Source organism: Ruditapes philippinarum, unplaced genomic scaffold, assembly GCF_026571515.1.
Source record: "Ruditapes philippinarum isolate M1 unplaced genomic scaffold, ASM2657151v2 ctg3999_1_1_1_1, whole genome shotgun sequence".
NCBI classification, from domain to species: Eukaryota; Metazoa; Mollusca; class Bivalvia; order Venerida; family Veneridae; genus Ruditapes; species Ruditapes philippinarum.
Genome location: NW_026854622.1, coordinates 11682 through 36426, shown reverse-complemented (window position 1 = coordinate 36426; position 24745 = coordinate 11682). Strand labels below are relative to the sequence as shown.

Here is a 24745-nt window from a genome sequence, read left to right as displayed (position 1 = left end):
TATCATCATCATCATTATCATAGTTATGAATGAAGATTATGAAAATCTTGACGTGTTAAGACCACTTAAACCTGAAATAATGCACGGAGAGGCACTTGTTAGGTTTTCCTCCACCAGTATATCCTATAATTCAGATTTAAACAAAAAAAAACCGAATAAAATGAATATGCACCCAACAAAAATATCATTAAAACGGCGAATTTTGTCAAAATCGGCGGACAGGAAACCAATAATTTTGTCCCGTCCATACTGAAGCTATCAAATAATGTTGTCTATTTATAGACACCCTATACAGTATACCTTATCATCCGTAAAGTGGCTTTAAGGTACATGTTTAACATTCGGATAAATATCATTCGTTTGCATGAGATTTAAAGTGAAACTACCATTACCTTTTTAACATGGATTATTATATTAATATATAAACAACTACACAAATTGCTAAAGTTACGAAGGTAAGTGTTGTTATTTAACTTTATAAGGTAAATTTTATACTATATATGAAGCATTTCTTTTAATTAATATATTTTCCCTGCTATTAAAGTTGTTGGAAAAGATTTGTTAAATATGTATATACGTAGGTAGGTAAATTGCTTTTATAATTACATTTGGTGGTTAACACTTTCAGAGATGAAAGCCTATAAAATCAAATATTAAACTGAAGGGGTTAATATTACTATGTACATTATAACCGCCCTCGTCGAGTTTGTGGCCAAAATGCTGGCGTGTTGTCGTTTATATATGAACCTAGTGTCCTATATAAAGAAATCTGTTTAACACTATATTTCAATGAACTAAAAACCCGCCGCTTTAAGTACGCTATTTATTGAACTTATTAGTGATTGATTTTTTTTTTCATTGTAAAAAGTAAAGCATAATGTTAATTGCCATATATCATTGATTGCACTACATTGGAATTATAAGTATAATATGATATAAAGTCTTTTCTAATGTAAGTAATTTTATCGTAAATTTATAAGTTATTTTTATGTACATGTGCACATGTAAACGCAAATGACTAAGGTAGATACTAACTCGTCGTAACGAAGTTATAATGTAATTCAAATAAGGAAACTAAATAAATTCAGAGTTAAGTTTGATTTAAGTAGGAGATAGCATATTTGTTAAGTTAATCTGTTTACATACATGGACGTTAATTTTTAAAGACTTACTACGACCCGCTGCTGTCTGTATTAACGGAGATACAGCATAAAAGTAGTAATGGAAATTAACGATGTAATTGTTTTTAAATAATAAAACATTGTGACAATATTACATTATTATCATAATTATTACATTGTATTATTATTATTATTATTATTATTATTATGATGATGATTATTAATATTATTATTATTATTATATAGGCGCTCAATTGATAAACACAGTGTTTCTACCAATCAAGAAATTTGACTTCCATACCAAAACTAATTCACTAAATATGCCTTTTGCAAACTGAGCACAATAAGCAAAAATAATTTATGTATATGACAAAAGAGTATTTTTTGGAATCTATGGACTCTATCGTACCAAAGAAAGACAATTTTTAAGAAATAAAAAAATATTGCATTTCTAAAGCATAATGGGCCTTTAAGTTGTTTGCTTCTCAACCCAGAGTTCCGAGGTTTAAGCCATACTCGGTTACCGCCCATGTTTCCTCATGTGAACACCAGTATTGGATTATTAATTGTGTTATTGGACTAACGCTTTTCAGTATGCATAAGTTACCAATAACAACACAATATTAAGCCTACATCTATACAAACGAGGTTAATATATAGTAGTCTGTGTTTTTTTGTCACTAACAGGTATGTGAGGGGCGGTTAAACAAGACATTTTCCTTGAGGCGGACAGGGATATTTATAATTGACCATAATTGCATGTCAAAACGTCGGGAGAAGAACGCGTTCAATGTATAAATCATATATTGTTTCAGATAACTGTTTACTTAGAGTAATCGTGTATTAAAAATATAGAGGATATTCAAGGTTGTTTTTTTTTATAAATACAGAATCTATTTTCATCGAGTGGTATGAAAATAAATATGTCAATACCGGCGATAGTCACGAGTGAAATATGATAATTTTCATATCACAAGACGAAAATAAATCCTGTATTTAAAAAAAAGAAGAAAAAATTTCTGTTTATTATATACAAATACTCTTCTTTTTTTGACCTTTCAATTCTTAAGTTTTCTACTAAATTTTGTGCATGTCTGAATTTAGTAGAAAGTAGTCCGGCAAGACACCAGTGAAAATACGAAACATATCTTTCACTACAGTGAACAAGATTTTTTCAGTGAATATAAGGAAAATGAAAAGACGCATTTTATTTTATCAATATTTCATTTATAAATATATTACAAATAAACATACTTCATTTTTTTTATCTCATTCGTATACATACATCAATGTTTTACATATATGCAAATATTCATACAACCATTCTATTAAGGATTTCAAGAGACATGTATATCAGTGAGATGACCTTTTACATTTAGACTAGAATCAAATATATTTCTTGTACAATCACAATGTATATAAGTCAGGAAACCATCGCTGATTGTTTTTTAATTATAGTTTTGCGGTATGAACAAAAAATATGATAACCTTTGCCCCAGCTATTTGCATCAGACTGACAAGGCTCAAACTATTTGGAAATAGAATTATTTTTCTTCTTTGACATTAAAATAACCTTTAACTTTAAATGTACTCTTCCTGTTTCAAAGCTGGGTAAATCCATTTCATAAAAAGGGTTAAGTGTTACTAAATTAATAATGAACTTAGTTTTTTTTCTTTTGTTTTTCTACAATATATGAAACTTTAAGTTTAACCTGGCAGTATTGGAAACATTTATGCCTAAACCTTGATCATTAGCGTATTATGTTCGGAGTGCATTATTCCCTTTGAACTAATCATCCAAAACTACTCCATGAAAGTATAATTTCCTCCCATCAAATGTTTAACATTAGAATGCACCGACATACAATCTCTTTCATATCCACATTTTGCCTCGTAGAAACCTGAATATCGGATTTTTTTACAGCGGTCCAAAAAAAAATGCTCGTATATGGCTTAATGTTCCGTCATTATCTATGGAGCTTAGTTATAAAATGTTGCTTCGTATAGTGCACACGTACGCGCAGTAGTCAAGGATTAACCGCTTTAAGACTTAAGAATGTGAATATAAATATTGATGATGTTGTTGGCAGTGTGACTGTATACAAAGCTTAGGATAACAAGACAATTGAATCAGGAATAACGACTTGCTGTATCGATGTTGATGTATTTAGCAAATTATACGACCAGTCTCTCTAACAATCAATACTATGAAATGGAATACACTGCATATTGAGTGAAACTAAACAAGATAACTTATGTTACTGACAAGCGAAACAAACAAAAAATCAAAATAAACATCACTGGTTTGTTTTTGCACTATATAATGGATAAACCATGTTTTTACACGACATTTTTCTTTTGTCATGGATTGAACTGTCCAGTGGGAACATAATTATTTAGACTGAACTGAATGTTCGATTTCCGGGTTAGTGTTTGAACTGTCGATGGTTTTTGTGAGTCACTTGATTAGAAAAACTTATGAATGAAGATCGTGCAGGAAATGGGACGTTATAATAGACGCCGTGTAATTTGTTGCAACATAATTATCAATTAATAATTTTATTTTTGTGTAAAGATAGTGTTAAATATTATTTACTATAACTCGTATTTTGGATTATACTCGTACTGTATATGCTGTTAATTTCTATTCTGGAACATATAGTATGTGACTTGTTCTTCGTTTCCTACTATATTCTATGATTACAGAATATACATGTTTACATGTATGCACGATAACAGGGGAGGTAACTTGGGGTAATATCATTGAACTATACTTTTTTGTTATTAAAACTGTTAATTTATTTATTCAACTTTCGTGTACATTGTCATGCAGTTCGGTTAATAGTCACATTGTTTAAGCGTGCTTGATTTGATAAAAACATGTTTGTTTTGTTATGAACATATTTGATTTAGCAAAATTTGATTTTTAAGTCCACAAAGGCCCTAATACTTAACAATTTACCATTCAATTATAGGCAAAAATAAACATGTTTATACATTGTGTTTTGAATTTTGGGTCAGCGATTTGAAACCTATTTTAAGAAACTATGATAATTTTGCTATATAATTCCCCCGTTAATCGTGACTGACAACAAAAGAACTTTTACAATTTTTGTCTTCGCATATTCAGTTTTCATTTTACCGTCTATTGAATAATATTCGGTTACGTTTTGATTACTTCGTTTGATTGAATGATGATTTAATATATATATATATGAGGATAAGGTGTCTCTATCTTTTATTGTACTTGGTAAAAAAATCTTCTTTTCTTTTTTGTGAACTCTTGACATTTATATATTATTTTTGCTTCGTGATTAATTTTAAATGTCCTGTAATAAAGTAATTTGAGTAAAAATCGTTAGATATACGTTTTTTTGTTTGTTCTGATTCAGTTACGCCTAATGCTTTTATCAACTTGTTTGTTTAATGTCAAACATAGGTTACTAATGCTATTTTAAGTTTCAAATTTAAGAGCATAGTTAACAAATGTACATGTTTTTTTTCCAGGTTGTCAATAGGACGGGATGGCATTATGCAACGTGAATCATAAAATTCAATTGTGATCATATGAACATGTATGTAGTATTTATATATTTTATTTGGATAGCTTTCTAATGCATAAACTAAACAAGACTCGAAAAAATATTTATATAATTTTAAAGCGGCCTCCAGCTTTTCTAAAGGTTAAATATGTTATTTTAAGATAATACGTTTCATATAATTGTCAACTCTAACGAAATTAAAGTGTAAAATGCAATTTGTTGTCGATAAAATACATTTATAAACAATAAGGAAACCCCTCGATACCTCTAATCTGCCATGTAAATAATTAAAGCGAGGAGCTGTTTTGAAGATGGCTTAACAGTGACACGATGCACTTTTCCTAGGTAATATATACTTTTAAAGAGCTCATACAAAATTAAAAACTTAAGGCTGATTTAATGTATGTGTTGAATCCAAGTAAACATACACACTTATCATATAAACAGATTTAAAGTTACATACAGCCATACGATATTTGATATTCAGGTGTGACTTAATCTATAAATCTTGTTGACTTGTTTACAGCAGTGTATAGGACAGCAACATATTATTTCCCGAATTTGCCAATATATTACGTACGGTCAAACCCGTTATCAAAGGCCACCCAAGGGAGAGACCGAACATGTCCTTGATAGACAGGTGGTCTTTATTTTGAGGCTACTTTGTTCTTGATAATAACCAATGATTTGTTGACTCTAAGTGGCCTTTATACACATGGTGATCTTTATTTAGATGAGGTCATAAAAACAGGGTTGACTGTATATAATATATACAGTCAGTGTCAATATTTTCAAAAATAGTTTGTCAGTATGGTACTTTGGGCACCAGAACTCTTCTTTTTTAGGGAGGGGGGGGGGTAGGGTTGTTCAAATTTACAAATTGCCTTTTAACAACTATGCTTCCAAGCAGAAACATAAATTGCAATGAGCCAAGCTTTTGATTGTAAGAATAGCAAGCATGCATACAATTTTTTTTGAATATGTTGTGCATTTGTTCTTCGTGGATAAGTACTATGTTTTGATTTAAAGCAGAGTGGTTTAACCTTGAACATCCGGTCACGTGTTCAAAGTGTTGATCTGTTACAAAAATGGCATTGATACTGCAAACTTTACAGTTATTACAACTAAGCTCTTTTCACACTATATAAGTTGAGCTTACGCGTCCATATAACATACATAATTTGTCTTATATTTTTTTCACACTTAACTTCATAACGAGGCTATCGTCTGCCCTATGGCCACGTTGTTAATTTTCAAAGTGTTTTACCTTTTCCTTGTAGTTAATTTAAACATTTTTTTTTAAAATCTCCATCCTTGAAGTATATATGAGGGGGTGGAGAACTGGGAATATTTCAACGAATTAAACGTCTGACAAGAAATATTTTTGACTCGTTTCTTCCTTGCGGGGCTTGAATCGCTTATATAAAGTACTACATAAGGCTTACATAATTAATTATTGGGCTGATAATTTTATTAATACTTATATTTGTATGGACATTTCCACTTTACAATACTCGGTAAAGCAGTTGTTTGAATATTCAGGAAATCTATAATGTGTGCACAATATCTGGTAAAATTGCGGAAAACGGTTCATTAATCCATTTTAGTTGAATTGTTCAAATGAAAATTTTAGACTTGCTTTGGGCAGGTGTCTGTCAAAGTTCTAAGACATTTGTAATATAATTGTCAAATCGCATCTTCTCGGCCCTTTCCGTCAAACTTCGGATAAGGTTATTGTGAATAATAGCCAAATAGTTCCGATTGTCATGGAGTTAGACATTTTCCAAATCGGAACTCCTCGGATATTATTCATAATAACCTTGTCCGAAGTTTGACGGAAAGGGCCGAGAAGATGCGATTGACATTTTACTAATGATCCGTGACACGACGGTGTAAAGAGAGATAACTTTTTTGGACCGCGTGTCTTAATGTAGTATGCTTCCGAATTCATGCTTTTTTAATGAAAATTTTAAACATTTATTTAAAAAAGTGTATTGAACAAAGATAGTAATTTAGTCACTGCAAACGTTATTTACAACCCACGTAAATTACCAAAACAGGTCAAAATATGCAAAACATGATAGCCTTTAAGTACTGCGTTAGTCACGCAATAGAAATATGACGATTAATACTGCAAAATCAGTCATTAATCGCACATAACATGTTAAATTATTACTTGACACATTTCTTATAATCTCAGTACATTTTTATCATGTCTGATTTTCTTGAAATATTTTTTGGCTCATCTGGAGGCATGCAGCTTTAAATGAAGTGGAATAGTACCCGTCAATACGGTGGCGTTCTCCAGTCTTCGGACGAATTTCGCAAATCAATGTATTTTCAAAAAATGCAAAATACACACAATTTATAATAATAGATGTACTGCCTATATAGAATAAATTGTTTATAAATGTCAGGAACTAATTAAGTAACCTTAAATTATTCTGGCACATATAATTTCTGATTGGTATATTTCCTAAGTTCAAGTAAATGTCAGTTGAGATTATTAATAAATGCTATATTCATTTATGACTCCATTGTTTTACTGTGAATGACCTTCTGTTATTTGGATACATTTGGATACATTGCTTATACACTTATATGCCAATATGTCCCTGTATTAACTTGTGAAGAAAATCATTCCAGGAATTCAAAACTTTTGTCCTGTATAAGTAACATAATAGTTGCACCATTTCCTCGGGTGTTTTCGGGTTCCATCGGATATCATCGGGGCTAGATGGGGAAAAACAATAAGTAATTCAACGCTTTCGTTGGCCTGAGAACCACATTTAGTTGTTTGGCCTTAAAGGAAAGTACTTATAATATTACATATCCTGTATAGAGAGATGGAGTAACTTATACTACATTTTTATATTTTTCTGTCATACATATCGACTTTGTTGAGTGTAGTACTGGACTACCGGTTAAATTTCGTAAGATTTATTAGGAATTTTTCAGAGCTGTCATGCGCTTGTTTTCTGGTAATGTTCTTTATATAGACTGCACTCTTTACGTTTTACTATTACATAAGCTATATGTCTCTAATTTTATTTTAATGACGAATATTATAAACTTTTAAGAATTGCTGACGCATTGTTTATAGCATGGTGTCCATCTATAGATCGTGTAAATTCGTAACCGTCCGTCATTTTCCGTTTCTTGACTTGACAAGATTTTAAACCTATTTTACTTAAAGCTGCATGCCTCCAGATAAGTCAAAATCTTACAAGAAATTAAACTTTAGAAACATGTACTAAGATTTAAAGAAAAGTAAGAAAAATTTAAGATTCAAGTAATAGTTTACATGTAATCTGTGATAAATGACTGATTTTGCAGTATTTTTCACCATATTGCTATTGCGATACTTACGCAGTAAAGACTAGTTTTGCATATTTTGACCCCTTCTTTAATTAACGTGTATTATAAGTGCCGTCTGCAATATGTAAATTCATTTCTTTGTTCAATTCACAATATTTTTCTTTTGAATACGTTTTTTTAAATTTTCATGAAAATTGCATGAATCTGGAGGCATGCTGCTTTAAAATAAAATATTGAAATTGTGTGCAAATTGTGTGCAAAGTTATGCATCTGAGGACATGCTATAATGATCGATCAATGATATGTATATTGCTTTAATACATTCCATCAGCTATCTTAACACTTAAACAAAAACCAACCATAGAAATATGTGCTTCGTCAGCATATCCTATGTATAATTATAAGGAAAACCGTTTGTAACGGTTTCAAAGTAAAAATAAAATAAACAAAAACGATATTAAGGTCAGCATAAATAAGGGTTTTAACAATACATGTACGTTATTACTTTAGTGTGACATTTTAACAATACATTCTTACTTTAATGTGATATATTTACGAAAAAGTGATATGTTTACGAAAAGTACATTTTCACTCTTTTTCTAAGTAACAAATCTATCTTGCATATAATCACGTTTGTACAGATCGGTATTACAAGAGCCGAAATGATAAGCTTAACTGATTCTTGTAAGACTACAGAATACGACGCCTTTTAACTCGGACTTTATCTTAACTGAAATGGTAAAACGTACGGTTTCTATAATGAAAGAAATGTATAGTCTTTTACTGAGCAAAATCTATATTTCTTTACTAAATATTGTACTTGAAATTTGTTTGAGAACGTAAAATGGACACATCTTTGACGAGTGAAATGTCCATGTTTCCGAAGGGAAAATTGTACGTTACTTTATTCAGCCAAACGTTTTTTAATGAGATAAATGCACCTTTTTATCTAAGTAAATTGTAAATGAAGTAACCTCAGTAAAATTAATTCAATACGTGTCATCATGATATTAAATATGTCAGGGAAATCTGTCATTTAAACAAGTTCTAGAAAACGAAAAACCACAAAATTTACTAGTATATTAAATCAGATTCTTACACGTTTCTATACACTCTTAAATGATTCATAAGTACCAGATGTTTATAAATAGATTTATTTAAATAATACATGTCCCTGAATCATCAGTATTGAACTCAATTTGCATATTGAAAAAGCTTTTCTGTTAAACCATTGTTTAAGAAACACGGTGCTGTAATGTGTACTACGTACAATAAGTCAAACTGGCCATTTTTCAAAATCACTATACTGAATGAAGTATAACGAAAAGTAGTTTCAAGCGACGCTACTATATTGATAAACATTGCTGAAATGTGTATGATTACAATGGTCCTAAATATCAACGTAATGCATGTTCACGGTAAAAGGCGTCAATTAACCAGAGGCAAGCAAGAAAACAATTTCTATAAAGCTAGAACTTGTTTTTTTATTTTTTTTCAGTAATATCCTTTCTTTCTACATCCATATTTGACAATTTAAGCTAGATTTATGCGTTGGATGTTTTAAGCCTCAGTCTCACTTACTCCCGGCAGAGCCCAGGACCATCCCGGTAAGTTACCGGGATGATCCGGGACGATCCGGGATGAAATTATTGTTGCGGTCACACTTACCCCGGCAGCACTACGGTAGTTCCCTACTAACCACCCAGGATGCGCTCCGGATCATCCAGGCAGAGCCCAGGTGAAGCTACGGTTCATGCCGGTGCTTACCCGGTCGTTCCCGGATGACCCCGGAAGAGCCCCGGTTGACCCAGGCAGAGCCCCGGTCGATCCAGGCAGAGTCCCGGCAGAGCCCAGGACGATCCAGGCAGAGCCCCGGTAGAACCCCGGTGGATTGAAAACGCCCGAAAATGATAACATTGATACATAATTTTTATTTTATATAATATCTATTGTTCCAGAATAGTAATTCATAATGATTTTTCTGAAAAATCCTTATGCCATACTGGATAGAAGGGAAATGGGAAGGCTTTTAATACAAACAAGTTCAATCATCGCAAATTGTCGTTATTCTTTTGAAATGATCCGGGCTTTGCCGGGGCTCTACCGGGATCAACCGTAGCTCTACCTTTATCCTCCGGGGCTCTGCCTGTAGTTACCGGGGCTCTGCCGGCATATACCGGGGCTCTACCGTAGCTCTACCGTTGCTCTACCGGCTATATCATACCCCGGATCATCCCCGGTTTGTGCCAGCAGAGCTACGGTGCTTTCCCGGTATAACCCCGGTCGTTCCCGGCAGAGCTAAGGATGAAGCCGGCAAAGCTATACCTTCCCGGATCATCCCGGACCACCCCGGTGATATTAAATATTTTATTCCATCCGGGGTCGAGTCCCGGATGTTCCCGGATCATCCCGGATCATCCAGGACGTTGCCGGCAGAGTTACGGATGTACCCCGGTTGTTCCCGGTAGTACCCCGGTCGTTCCCGGATCACCCCGGACGTCTACCGGGGCTCTGCCGGGGCTCTGCCGGGATGTAAGTGAGACTGTAGCTTTAAACAAGCCATTTATCATTTTTATCGGAGACTTTCTAACTGAAACCTTTCCCTTTATGTACATGAGTAATTATTTCAGGGAAACAACTAGTTTTCGAAAATATATTAGATATATACTGCCTGTTATAGGACTTCAACCGATATAATTATATCCTTATATAATTTATTCAGCATTGATCAGTGACTGCAACAATACTGCAACAATTCTTGTCTAAAAACATTTACAAGTTTGAAATGACCCCAGAAACACGATATTTGTTTAAGAACATGAGACATTTAAATTTAAGTCCAACCTGCCTTAGGAGACCATGCAGGGGAGAAGAAGAAAGTTGTCTGTCACGACTGGTGGTCTTATAAGTTTTATTAAAAAATCTCAAAGCATCCTGTATATTTATTCAATGTTAAAACGTGTGTAAAAATGTTTAATGCAAAACCTCAGGGGTTTTCTCAAACTTATTTTTCAGCCAAAACCCATTGGTAATGTAGCATGAAGCATAAAGCACGAATCGTAGCAGTGACCTTTCTGTTGTCAAGTACTGTAATTTTCCTGTTCCTGTTTGTGGAGTCTTCAACGGACGGTGAAAACAAAAGATACTATGACACAAAATTCGGATCATTGCAAGGGCAATTTGAGGTATGTGTATAACGTTAATTAATGTAGAATTCATTAATTCACTTCCTGCCTTCCATAGTTACGCGCAACGTACAAGAATATATAGTTATAAGGTGGTTGATGGTTTGTATATGTTTGTTTTGTTGAAAAACAATTTAAAAGAACTTTTTTGCCTTTCTCGTACGCGTGTTGTTGTAGGCTAGCTACAAAACATAAATGACTTGTTTGCATTTCTCGTACGTCTTGTCGTGTTGTTGTTCGTCTTAAGGTCAAAATAACTTGTTTCCATATCGCGTGCGTGACTTGCTTTCGTTTTTCGTGCGATTTGCCGTGTTGTCGTTTGGCTTAAAGTCAAAATGAATTGTTTCCCTTGCGCGTGTGTCTTGCCGTGTTGTCGCTTGGCTGCAAAACAAAAATGACTTGTCATTTCCCTCTCGATTGCGTCATGTCGTGTTGTTGTTTGGCTAAAATGTCTAAATGATTTCAACGCACCTGCGAAAAAACATACGCGCAGTGATTCGATAAAAGTAGAACCTATATTTGAAAATGTGTTTATAATTCGGACACTCTTAGGTTTCCGGCAGGTTGCCTTCGAAACGACAACAGAGTAAACGGCTTGATTTCGTGGGGAAAGAAAATGGTTACGAGTATAAGGTATGGCAAGGCGTTCGTCAAAGCACCAGACCAAAAACTGATTGTATACGTTGACAGTACAATGATTAAAAATCCATTTGTCATACAGTATTGTTTCCTTCTTAATCAATCTTTACGAAAGTTATTTCGAGAGTTATTTATTGTCAGATATTTTACATTTCTGCAAAGTTTGAATACGAATCATGTTTGACATAACTAAACAGAAATTTCTGAATGTCTCATTGTATGCAGATACTTTTATTACGATCTCGTAAAATCTCACGAAAATGTGAATTTGCGGGATTATGTTATTGCTGATACAGATTTTAAGTATTTGATTTCATAGTGTCCTATCCACGTTAAACTACGTTTTTTAAAGATAATGCCATCAGTGAAAAATCCTTTAAAGATACATTTGTAATGACTTGATTTTATGTAAATTTTGTGTTTATCATTTAAGAACGTCATTAACATGTTTTTTTCAATTACGTAGTGGTATTGTGCAACATTATTAAAGTATTATATACATATATAAATGAAATTATTAACTTATTTACATATATTGCCGACATTTAAGATTAGAATTAAAGGCATGCAAACAAATTGATCAAGATTTTCTACATTTTTGGTGTGCGTTTCACCCTTAGAATATATATTATATTAAATATTGCAGAGTACGATTTTAATCTCATATTATTTATATACAGATTGCCAATTGAGAAAAATGTGCTATTTAATGATACGTACTTAACTTTTGATATTAAAGATGATTATTCATTTCGCCTATCACGCTCGTGCGGAACATGATAATTAGTTGTCGAGTTGCAATTTTGAATATAATAAGTAGATGTATAATCATTAGCAGTGTTTTAATCACTCCCAAGATGACACATTCCAATCGGAATATCTCGGCTATTATTAACATCCGAAGACTGACGGAAATGGCCGAAAAGTTGCGATTGTGACACATCCATCTAAATTCGGCATTTCGTCGCCATTTCCGGTATATTGTATGTGTATCACAAGGTTAGCTTTTAAAAAAGCTAGTAGCGACTCGCTTCGTTTTTGTGTCGCCTCTACGGAGTAGTGGCGACATATAGGGATCACTTCTCCGTCGTCTGTCTGTCTGTCAGTCTGTCCGTCTGTCTGTCTGTCCGTCTGTCCGTCCGTCACAAAACTTGTCCGGACTACTACTCATAAACTACTGGTGCAATTTCATCCAAACTTTACAGGAATGATCAGTACCAAGTCTAGTTGTGCATATTGTCAGCATTTTCCGGTTCAATGATTTTTGTCAGAGTTATGGCCCTTTAATAATTTTTAATTTTAAAGTTTGTCCGGACTACTTCTCTTATACCACTAATGCAATTTCAATGAAACTTTACAGGATTGATCTGTAGCTCAAGTCCTTGCGCATATTGCACGGGTTTTCCGGTTGAATGATTTTTGGCCGAGTTATGGCCCTTTGATAAAAAGGTGTTTTTTTCTGTGTGTTGCCAGATACGCAATAGCTTGTCCGGACTACTCCTCATAAACTACTGGTGCAATTTCATCCAAACTTTAAAGGAATGATCAGTACCAAGTCTAGTTGTGCATATTGTCAGCATTTTTCGGTTCAATGATTTTTGTCAGAGTTATGGCCCTTTAATAATTTTTATTTTTAAAGTTTGTCCGGACTAGTTCTCTTATACCACTTATGCAATTTCAATGAAATTTTACAGGATTGATCTGTAGCTCAAGTCCTTGCGCATATTGCATGAGTTTTCCGGTTGAATGATTTTTGGCTGTGTTATGGCCCTTTGATAAAAAGGTGTTTTTTTCTGTGTGTTGCCAGATACGCAAAAGCTTGTCCGGACTACTCCTCATAAGCTACTGGTGCAGTTTTATCCAAACTTTACATGATTGATCAGTACCAAGTCTAGTTGTGCACTGTCCGTCTGTCTGTCCGTCTGTCACAAAATTTGTCCCAACATGAAATTGGCCATTATGAGGCGACACATGTGATTACTGATCGCTCTTGTTTTCCCAGGGTATGTGTTTAAATGTAAAAATGACAGTTCTGTTAGCTGAAGAGACTTCAGCGAACATCAAAATAAAAGTTACATATAAAGTTATTGAAGCTAGTTCTCTCAGTTTAACAAAGAGGAATATGAGTATATATGAAGATGCATGTAAACAGATAGAATGAAGTCCCTATGTCTTTTCACATTTACTATATGGCCTGTTGACCTTGACCAAAAAAGTGTTAGATAGGTAGAATTCATAAAGATGTCTCCTGATACGAAGTTAAGTTGTAATATTTTATTTAGTATTGGAATGAGTGACAGACACAAGTCCTAAATTAAACACAAGTTGTCAATCAATCGGGATCCTATTAAAAAGTATAGGGATCCCGGAAATTGACCAGTCTAAGAAGATGTTTTTCAGATAAGCCGGGATCCTATTAAAACATATAGGGATCCCGAGAATTGACCAGTTCAAGAATATAGTTTTCAGAAAAGCCGGGATCGTATTAGAATATAAAGAGATCCCAGGAATTGGCCAGTTGAAGATTATAGTTTTCAGAAAAGCTGGGATCGTATTAAAACATAGGGATCCCGGAATTTGACCAATTCAATATTATAGTCTTTGATTTTTCCAATTAATAAGGCATATAATTATAAGTATTTTGATTTTGTTAATAAATAGCTCTAAATATATCTATATCCTAAGTTAAATTAATTTAAAGTTCATTACATAGAATAAAAAAATGTAAAAACTTAACGTTAAATGGCCTTTCATTACGACAATAATCAACACAAATATAGTTTACTAGTTTTTTCCTCTATATCTTATACGATCCCGGATCCCGGGCGTCCCGGATCCCGGCCAGTAAATACATACACTAAACACCGGAAAGGATGAAATGACCGGAAAAGGGAAAAAGAAAAAAATGCACAGAACCAGATGTACACTTATGTTAATTAACCAAACGAAAACTTATAATTACTACAGAGAAAACAGGACTTGTGAAATTGCTAAATCAAAAGTCAGTGTAAATATGATTTATTGAAAAGAATTCATGAAAACAAACATTTTAATCATCATTATATCTTTGCGCTCAAAACATTACTTGCTGCTTTTTAAAAATGGCGTGAAAATTAAAGGTTTTTTGACGCTTTGTAAGATTATATTTGATTGGCTAAATAATTTTGGATCCTAGCCCTGAAAGATAAATTTTGTAGAAAGCTGGAAGCCAAGCTTCGATTAAATTTTTGGATGGATTCGGAGTTTTAGGTTGTTTCTCAGTAAAATCCTAACGTAATACCGGCTCGCCGTGGCGAGCCGGCATCATCCTCGCAATCATGTTTGTGTACATGTATATCAGAGACGCGTCGAAATGACCAAGGGTATCCCAATTAAAAATCTTAATAACCCAACGCATTAATTGATACGGAAACTGTAGAGATTTTTCCGAATTCATACGGATGTAACACCCTTTTTAAAGTTGCATTTTTAAGACAACTCAATTATTCACTTGAAAATTTGTTGTAAGATAATATATTATTTATTTTTACAATACATATACTCGATACTTATTTTTGATATAGCTTGGTGCAAACAGAAATCTACACTATCATAGTTATGTGCGTAGGAATTTAGCTAGTATCTATATCCCGTATTTTTGGTTAGGTTATGAAATAACACCATCAGTCTGGATATCATATAACAGCTTCAAACATTCATCAGTAAATGAAAACCTTTGTTGTCCTGAAATGCTTTCCAGCACTTGAATTATCATAGCAATTTTACGTATCTATTATCACCTAGATATAAAATAAAACCATTTTCTTAACTGCAAGTATTATTGTCACTACGAGCGTATTTGCTTCCAGACTCAGCATAATCTTTTCGGTCGGTAACAGGTCAGAGCCCTGAATAAACCAAACATCGGTCACTTCTAGATTTTTATTTGTTTGGGTCGTCAGACCAAACAAATAATGGTAGCGAAATTTCAGACCCCGATGCTGTTAATTGCAAATGCCGAAAGTAGTCCGCTTTTTTGAAGCGGTTACTTCCCTTTATATGTACACTAACGCCGAAAAATTCAGGGGTGATCACTGCGTAAAGATGGTCAAATGACAGGCGCATTAATTTTCAAGCAAAATAGTTTCCGAATGGTCGAAGATTTCTAATATTGTTTTATTCTCTATAGATATACATGCTTATAGTAAGCTCCATGATTATTTACATCTGTGTTAAACAACAGTTATCGTCGAGATAATAAGGGTTACAAACCGTAATTTAGAATAATATGGTTTTCTTCAGGCAGTTAACATATAACTTCACCGTGGTCGAGGGATTTGCGCGCTCGCTTAGGAAGGGAGAGGTCTGGAGTTCAAATCCCAGTTAAAGGAACTCATTTTTTTTTAAATTGTTTAAGTCAAATAAACATTGAATTGAATATCAGTGTTGCAATTAGTCTTATAGCCAATTTACTACAATTAAAACGATGGAAAGCATTGGTGGCACTATACAAAAACAAATTGGTTTATAATCTTACAACCTTCACCTTTCTGACATTCTGAGACCCAAACAAATTCAGCGCCTTCTGTGCTTTGATTACCTAATGACACAAGATTTGGAGCTTGTACAGCTTGGCAATAATACGATTTATTTACTATTTTTGGGGGTTGTGTAAGTCTTATAATGAGTTTTTCTTACTGTTTTTTTTTTCAGGATGCCTTCGGATTACGACAGGTTAGTAAGAATCCAGATCTCAGCCTTAAGAATATCAATGACGTCAAAGATCAGTTGTATGTTGGTGTCAAGGGAGATAGTTCACGTCAAAAGCTAGCGAACCTGACAGTGATGTATGACGAACGAGTAGAAAGGTGAAATATTGTGATTTTTTTTAAATTTCCATCAAGTAAAATTTTCTTGGTCTTTTACATAATTAAACCTTGTACAATAGTGTCATTTTCATAATTTCTGAATAACTCTTGCTGAGGAATAATGTGCCTTTAATTATTACATAATTATACTCATTTTTCAGGTTGTTGGAAAGGCTTGAAAAAATCAAGCATTTTGGCTACACGAAAGAGTCACTAGTTAATACAAGATTCACAGACATGACATTACAACTTGGTAGAAGTTTCAGAGAAAAATCCAAATTATTATTGCCACTGGATCGGCGGAGAATGAAGTAAATATATATTTTACATTTGACAAAACTATTCATTGAAATCACTGAAAAATAGTATCTATGTCAGTTATTAAAATGATTGAAGGAAATAATTCACCAGTGCGTAGCAGAGTAATTCAAATGTCAAGTTCATAATTATTAGCATTATCCGAACGAGTAGCACTTTTATATTTACATCATCCGAACAAATAGCCCATTATGGGCATATTTATTTTCTTCACCCGAACGAATAGCCGATAATTAGTTATTTACATCATCCGAACGACTGGCACTTAATTATTTCCTTCATCCGAATGAATAGCCCATAGTTATTTTCTTCATCCGAACGAATAGCCGATAATTATTTACATCATCCGAACGACTGACACTTAATATTTTCCTTCATTCGAACGACTACCCATATTTATTTTTCATCTGAACGACTAGCACATATAATTGTTACTTAATGTTCGAACGAGTAGCCTATACCGATTAATTTACTTCAACCAAACGACTATTTATTTACTTTATCACAATAACAAAGTGTTATCAGGTAAACCAAGGGAGTAAAGTGTAACAGCTTTCTCTTAATAAACCGATCAGCTTTTTGTTTGACTTGGTATTTATGTAGAATAATTATAATGCAAAGCATATATCAGGCATAGTGTACTTCAGGATACAATTGTCTTAAGAAGGAAAAGGTAAAAAAGGTAAATAAATTTCGAATTGTCAATACATGTATTTATTTAGTGTTATATAAACACGATTAAAGTTGATACCGAGGAAATTCGTGATTAGATTTCATGTTTTATATTGTAGGGACAGACATGCTAGCAACTATTATAAATTTCATCATAATGTCCGCGCTGGGTCCCTATACGACCCCTTTGACCCTAGTATAGACGGCTTGATCTATGACATGCAGACACAGGAGTTCGAATCTGTTGGTAAGCTCTTATGCATTTTAAATCTCGTATTATCTCGTTAGATTATGAGATTTATCTTTTTTTCTCTGGAAAGGTGGTCAATTGGTTTTTTCGTTGCTTTAGGAACAACGGTTGAAAAAATTGCGAATCTCACAAATCTTTCACAATGCAAAAAGGTGTCAATATCGTTTTTTTTATTATCAAAAACATGTCTATATAGTGCAAGAATAAGATCTAGTGCATTGTCGGTGTAAAACGCTATTTCCTATTTTTACACATTCAATTCAATTGCACGGCTATAATAACATATTAATAGATTTGATTTGTGATGATCAAATTATAATCTTGTTTAAAATGTTTGCGTTACACTATAGGCGCATCAACAAAAATGGTTCATTTTCATTTCAAACGGTCTTTATTTTTGGTATATGATAAATAGAATATTGACTTTGTGTAAGTTTATTACTGTATTTATTGAACTCGCTGAATAAAATGATATTCTGCTCGCCAGAGGCTTGCCTAATATGGTGATTTTACTCAACTTGTTCAATTAATTCAGTATTAAAATTACACTCATTCAATATCTTCTATTTATCAATCGCTGTAAAACGCTTGACGTCAAACGTCTTGTAAGAAACGACGCGTGACGTCAAGCACATTGTAAAATGATGATACTGTCCGATCCTTAATAATAATAATAATAATAATAATAATAATAATCATAATTATAATAATAATTAATAATAATATTAAACTCTAAACATTTATCGAAAGTAGTTTATTAAGACAATACATCAAAGCATAATGCAAAATCTTATTTTCAACAAGGCCTTCCAGATAGACTTATGACGTCATACACCTTGTTATAGTATAGAATGCCTTTTGGGCACTTAGATAGAAAACAATACTCTGATTTATTTTTCGTTTCAGAAATGATGGAAAAGGGTACAGAATTGAAACTACTGGTAAAGCTAAGTAGCGGTACTAAAGCGGTTTTCAAACCGATGAGGTAAATTTTGGTTGTTATCCTTTCATAGCAAAAAAATTATCATATTTATTTTTGTATCTGAGTAAAAAGCATCTGTCTTTAAATGTATTAATTATTTTGCCTAGTTTTTAGGGAACCTGTCTCTTCGCTGAAGCATTATTGGTTCAATCTCAAACGAATAGCCGATGATTATTAACTTTATCCGAACGACTGGCACTTAATTATTTCCTTCATCCGAATGAATAGCCCTTAGTTATTTTCTTCATCCGAACGAATAGCCGATAATTATTTACATCATCCGAACCTGTCTCTTCGCTGAAGCATTATTGGTTCAATCTCTATTTAGATATGTACTTAGTTGACTTGGATCCTTCATAATTGAAGAGGCATACAAATGGAGCAATCTTAAACAGTTAGCCATAGTGTAGGTCAGATAAACGTACAGGATCATAGCTGATCAGTTATGCGGGTCCACTGGCCAAGTTCATCGGCCTTACCCATTCAGTCAAATAAATTTTCAACGACCATAGCTATTCGGTTAAATATGTTTGACTCTTGCACTTACCTTTTAATTAATAAGATCTCCAGACTACTTTCAGCGACAAAACCTTTTCAGCAATGAACCATAGATAAATTTCAACGACATAAATATTTCAGCCATGTTAAACTCAGACAATTCAAAGCAACTTTACCCACACAGCTATGAAAGTTTTTCGACAAATCTCAGCGACCTTTATCACTCGAAATTGGAATATATATAGACTTTTTAGCAATCATTATACTCTAAGCCGTGGAACCCATGTCAAATTTTTTGCGATATTTTTCTCTTTTAAAGTCAGCAGAATTGTTTAGATATAGAGTATATTCAAGTTTTTTTCATCGAGTGGTATGAAAATAAAAATTTCACGAGTGGCAGTAGCCTCGTGTGAAACATGATATTTTTTTTTACAATATGAAAATAAATCCTGAATTTAGAGTGGAAAAAAGTATTTTCTGTTAATTATATATTTTTTTTTTCTATTTTGTGGCATTACAGTTGAAAGAACTTCCTTTGAAATTTGTATATTGACTGTAAAAGAAAATAGTCCGGCAAGACTCCAGTGTAAATACGGAAAATGAAAATACGCATTGTATTTAATCAATATTTCATTTATAAGAAGAGCTATATAATAAAAAAAAATTCTGACTTATGCAGTGTTTTTGTATTAACATGAAAAAGTGCTTATTTTTTTTATTCATGACGTCATTATTAAATAATGTTTTTTTTCCAGATGGGATAGATCTCATGAGACGTTACCAAACCATTTTTATTTTAACGACTATGAGAGACATAATTCTGAAATTGCAGCATTCCATTTAGATAGGTAAGTTTTTTTATTGTTGCTATTATTGTTGCTGTTGTAATGTTATTGCTGCTGCTGCTGTTGTTGTTTTTGTTGTTGTTGTAATGTTGTTGTTGTTGTTGAGGCTTCTTCTGCTCTTGTTGTTGTAATGTTGTTGTTTTTGTTGCTGTTGTTGTTGTTGCTTCTGCCGTTGTTGTTGTTGATGATGATGTTGTTGTTGCTGCTGCTGCATGCTGTTGTTGTTGCTTCTGTTGTTGTTATTGATGCTGCTCTGCTGCTGCTAATGTTGTTGTTGTTGTTGATGATGATGATGATGTTGGTGATGATGATGATGATGCTGATAATGTTGTTGTTGGAGCTGCTGCTGCTGTTGTTGTTGTTGTTGTTATGGGTGTTGCTATTGCTGCTGCTGTTGTTGCTTTTGTTGTTGCTACTGATATTGTTGTTGTTGATGATGGTGTTGTTTTTCGCCGTCGTCGTTGTTGTAAAAATGCCTGACTTGAATTACAGTATCAGTATTATAAATTTATTGAAAGTTCAATGGAATGACATTTTAATCCTTTTGTTAATTATTAAATGGGCGAGGGATACTTTTAGTGAAGAGTGATTAAATACCCTTTAGTTTGTCAACAAATACAAGCCGTTTGAAATCTGCAAGTGATAATAATTTTCTGAGAGCTATGCAATTTCCATAGAGTATAAGTTTCGTCAATAAAGTAATGAACATGTATATACAAAGTGCTCAACGAGTTTGAAATTTCCGGACTACTTTATTGTATTCCTACTGTAAGTACTTGCGGTACACATAATTAGAGTTAATTAGCCCTGGATGCAGCCGCCTCTTGCTATAACATTATATTATTAGTGACACAATTTTTTATGTAAAAAATATTTGTTTCTGGGTCATTTAGCTTAACCGTTTCAAACGCGGTCCTGTAGCGCCTTATGTTTATAGATATCATTTTAGAAAGAAAAAGAGACTTATTTCTCATTTTACATTTTATTTTTTCAGAGTAATGGGTTTTTATCGAGTGCCTCCGGTGACTGGACGTTTTGTAAATATGACTAGGGAAATATTTCTTCTTGCTGATAGGAAATTAAAAAAGACATTTTATGTATCTCCAGGTACGAAGCTTTTGAACCATTTGTCTTTTTCGCGCAGACACTCGAGTCATAAGTTTAAACATATAAGTTACATATTTATTTAAGTTCAAATGCGAAACAAGTACTTGCAACTTATGGTAATCATTTTCGAGTCAGCACCCTGATACCAACCAGTGACGGTGTCATTTTAAAGAGAAACATGGCCCAAGTAGGGCTCGAACCATTATCCTTGTGTTGAGAGGCAGACACCGTAACCTAACGGCAACGGTTCTCTTTTGTCAAGTCATTAGTTGTTTAATGAATACATATAACATCCTGTAAAATTTATCATTTGTTTACAGTCCTTATATGTATACGTAATTTCTTAATTGTGTAGAAAGCTATAAGCTTATAGACACACTTCCGAATCCGTTCCTGGAACCAACCAATACTGAGCAATGGGTGTAAAGTTTCTTGCTCAAGGAAACAACGACATGCCCCTGACGGAGTTTGAACCCATGCGGCTAGCGTTTACTAGCATTAGATTACTAGTATGCCGCGTTAACCACTCGGCCATGCCGCCACTGATCCCATATTTGTCTATAATTTTTCGTTTGTTGATTCATCAACTTTATTTTAATCTTTACACACAAAAGTCAAACAGCTGATATGTCCTACTGTATCAGACAATTTAAAGGCGTATGCTATATAGTTACATATATACGATAACAAAGGGAATCGGGGCGCGGACTGTCTATAAATAAGGCAGTATACTCATTGCTTTATTTTGAGGGATTGAGGTTGGGGATGCGGTTGGATTGAGACCTCAGATCAAATACTCCTTCGTGCAGTATTTTCAGTCACGAACTGGTGACTGAATAGAAATTCTGTCAATACTAGCATTTTAATCCTTAGATTCCCTAAATGAAAGAATGCGTGTCTCTGGCGGTAGTCGAACCCACATAGATCATGTGAAATTGCTTAAGAGCCATCGAACTAAACTTAACGGCCATGGAAACCTTAAGACCGATTCAATTAATATATATTTAAGGCGGATATCAAACTACCGTTCCATTTGCGAGTTTACCTTATCTAATAAAGAGAAATGATCAGGATCCATGCTGTTCGCTATCAGTTTCTCTACTTGTTATACGGTTTGTAAGCGAACAGCATGGATTCTGATCAGACTGCGCGGATGCGCATGCTGGTCTGGATCCATGCTGGTCGCAAACCCATTATGTTGGTTTTGTCATGACGCGGCTTAAATGATTTTAACATTACTTTTGCAGTGGGTAACTTGTGTTTCTTTGGAGAATGTTCATACTACTGTGATAGCCGTCATTCTTTCTGTGGAAATGTTGACATAATTGAGGGCTCGCTCATGGTCTGGTTACCCGAGGGCCCTAACAGCGAACGAGATAGATGGAAGAGCCCATATAGAAGGTAAAATGTTCCGTTGGTACTTTGTCTTAAAATGTATTCATTCATTGTAAGTTTGTAAAAAGTCGTAGCGCTCCGTATGCAGTTAACGTGAAAAAAATCGTTACCATCTTATTTGACTTAAGTAGAGGAACATTGTGTTGACACATCTTTTTAAGTAACTGTTTTTTGTCCCGTGCATGTAAAATAATTTATCGGTAACATAAGATGTGATGAACTTTGTGGGGACAGTAATAGTTCCAATATTGTTTTATCTTTTTTTATGCTTTTACCTTTTACAATATTTGATTGTGATATAAAATGCTTTTGAAAACATTAGCCCTAGTCCCAAGATGTTCTTTTAGTTATCTCCCTCGTCACCCTGCCCGTAGTGTATTGTTGTGGATAAAAGTCGGTTGATGAATTACAGTTTCCTGAGTAGGCAACTTTCATTTTCAGTCAAACAAAGTCGGCAATTTCCTATTTTACTTTGTTTTCTTTGCACATGAGGAATTATAATAATGATATGTTTGTAATTGAGTTCTATTTACAGTTAGAGTGTGTTTGATTTTCCTTGTTTGTTTATTTTCAGATCCTATAGTAAATTCCGCAAAGCCGAATGGGAGAAGGATGAAGATTATTGTAAAAAACTTACAAAAAATCCGCCTTACCTCTACACCAGATTTATCCCAGATCTGATTGATTCTCATGTTTTTGATTTTTTAACTGGTATGCACTAAGGATAGGAATTCTGTCCTACCTTATTTTTGTTATTTGTCATTATTAACGAGGCTTATCGCTTCCCTTTCTTCGAAACGTAACAACTTATTGCATTAAGGAATCGAACGCTCGCTTCAGTCACGTCAATTGACTATACTATTTAGACACACGATTATCATTAGACTATCACTCTTCGAAATGATAATAGTCATGCTCATAGAATAGCCACATAATGTTGTTGCGTGATCTTTACTCTCAGATTCAAGTAAAATGTATAATACCCTACAGAGCATCCCTCATATTGTCTGAGAAGCATCGACTCATCACCACATGCGTAAACTGTGATTTCTATGATAATCGAATCTCTCTCTTAGCATAAAGTGATGACCTGAACTATTAATACTACTTCCAACGACGTGTACGTAAATATAGACTAGAAATAACCTACCTATTGTTAAACCATATATGTTTTCATATCTATCATTTTCATATTAACGTGATCGGTACCATATATTCTATGAGAAATTTGATTTAAATATGAGTCAATTTTTTCTTATCAGGAACAACATGTCATTTAATCGACAACACGTGCTTGAACGTTTTCCATATATACCAACGGACTCCTCATCTGTACCACGCAAATCACACACAATCCTTAATAAATGGTAAAACAACACTCTATCGACGCGGTTTAAGAAGTTGCAGAGATGTTAGTGGAACCGAGAGAAACTAAAAGCTGCCGCTATATCAACTGCTTAGCGAAGTATATGGAACGAGAGGTGTATGTGTTAGATTTGATTTTTAACACTTTTCAAGATTCTATAAAAACATAGAGTTCATGACCTATGTTTGTGTCATATGCAGACAAACGATATTAAATGGAATATTCTGTACACATATCTAAAAATCTTTACATTCATCACTAAATCCTTGTAACCTCATAATGCCGCATACACTGAAATACTGAGAATCTATGATTTGCATTTAAATGAATTAGGAATTCACATATCTATTTGAATTCGGAGATATACGCTCATAGTAACCCATATATTCAAGCAAATTTCTTCCTGATAGTTATAACAGAGATATCCGTGTGTGATCAATTAATATTCCTCGGACAGATTTGCCTGACAATATTGTACAAATATATTTAGAAAATGGTTTTCTTAACTATTTTAAGCTGCGTGGTAACGGATCAGAGAATGAAGTGCAAATGTTGTATGGAATTTCTCGGAAATAATACACTCGTGCAGTCAGTCTGCCAAATCAGAAATCCACACCGTTTATTGAAGCTCGGCCAAAAAGCATATATATAGGACCAGAA

The 24745-nt window shown here is 33.6% G+C and overlaps 1 protein-coding gene across 4 annotated transcripts; it reads left to right on the top strand.

The window, feature by feature from the left end:
* Window positions 1-309: 309 nt before the first annotated feature.
* LOC132740608 (extracellular serine/threonine protein kinase FAM20C-like) lies at window positions 310-23456 on the top strand. Of its 4 annotated transcripts, none has more exons than XM_060728550.1 (11): window positions 310-455; window positions 4629-4696; window positions 10997-11166; window positions 16498-16652; window positions 16814-16963; window positions 17762-17889; window positions 18799-18877; window positions 20128-20220; window positions 21212-21324; window positions 22572-22725; window positions 23294-23456. In XM_060728550.1, exons 3-11 carry the CDS (start codon window positions 11020-11022, stop codon window positions 23439-23441), a joined length of 1167 nt encoding a protein of 388 aa, XP_060584533.1. In that variant the 5' UTR covers window positions 310-455; window positions 4629-4696; window positions 10997-11019; the 3' UTR covers window positions 23442-23456. The 4 variants fall into 4 exon arrangements, with proteins under 4 accessions (XP_060584533.1, XP_060584534.1, XP_060584531.1 ...); XM_060728551.1 differs by lacking the exon at window positions 310-455 and adding an exon at window positions 3073-3875; XM_060728548.1 differs by lacking the exons at window positions 310-455; window positions 4629-4696 and adding an exon at window positions 7491-7644.
* The last annotated feature ends 1289 nt before the right edge of the window (window positions 23457-24745 follow it).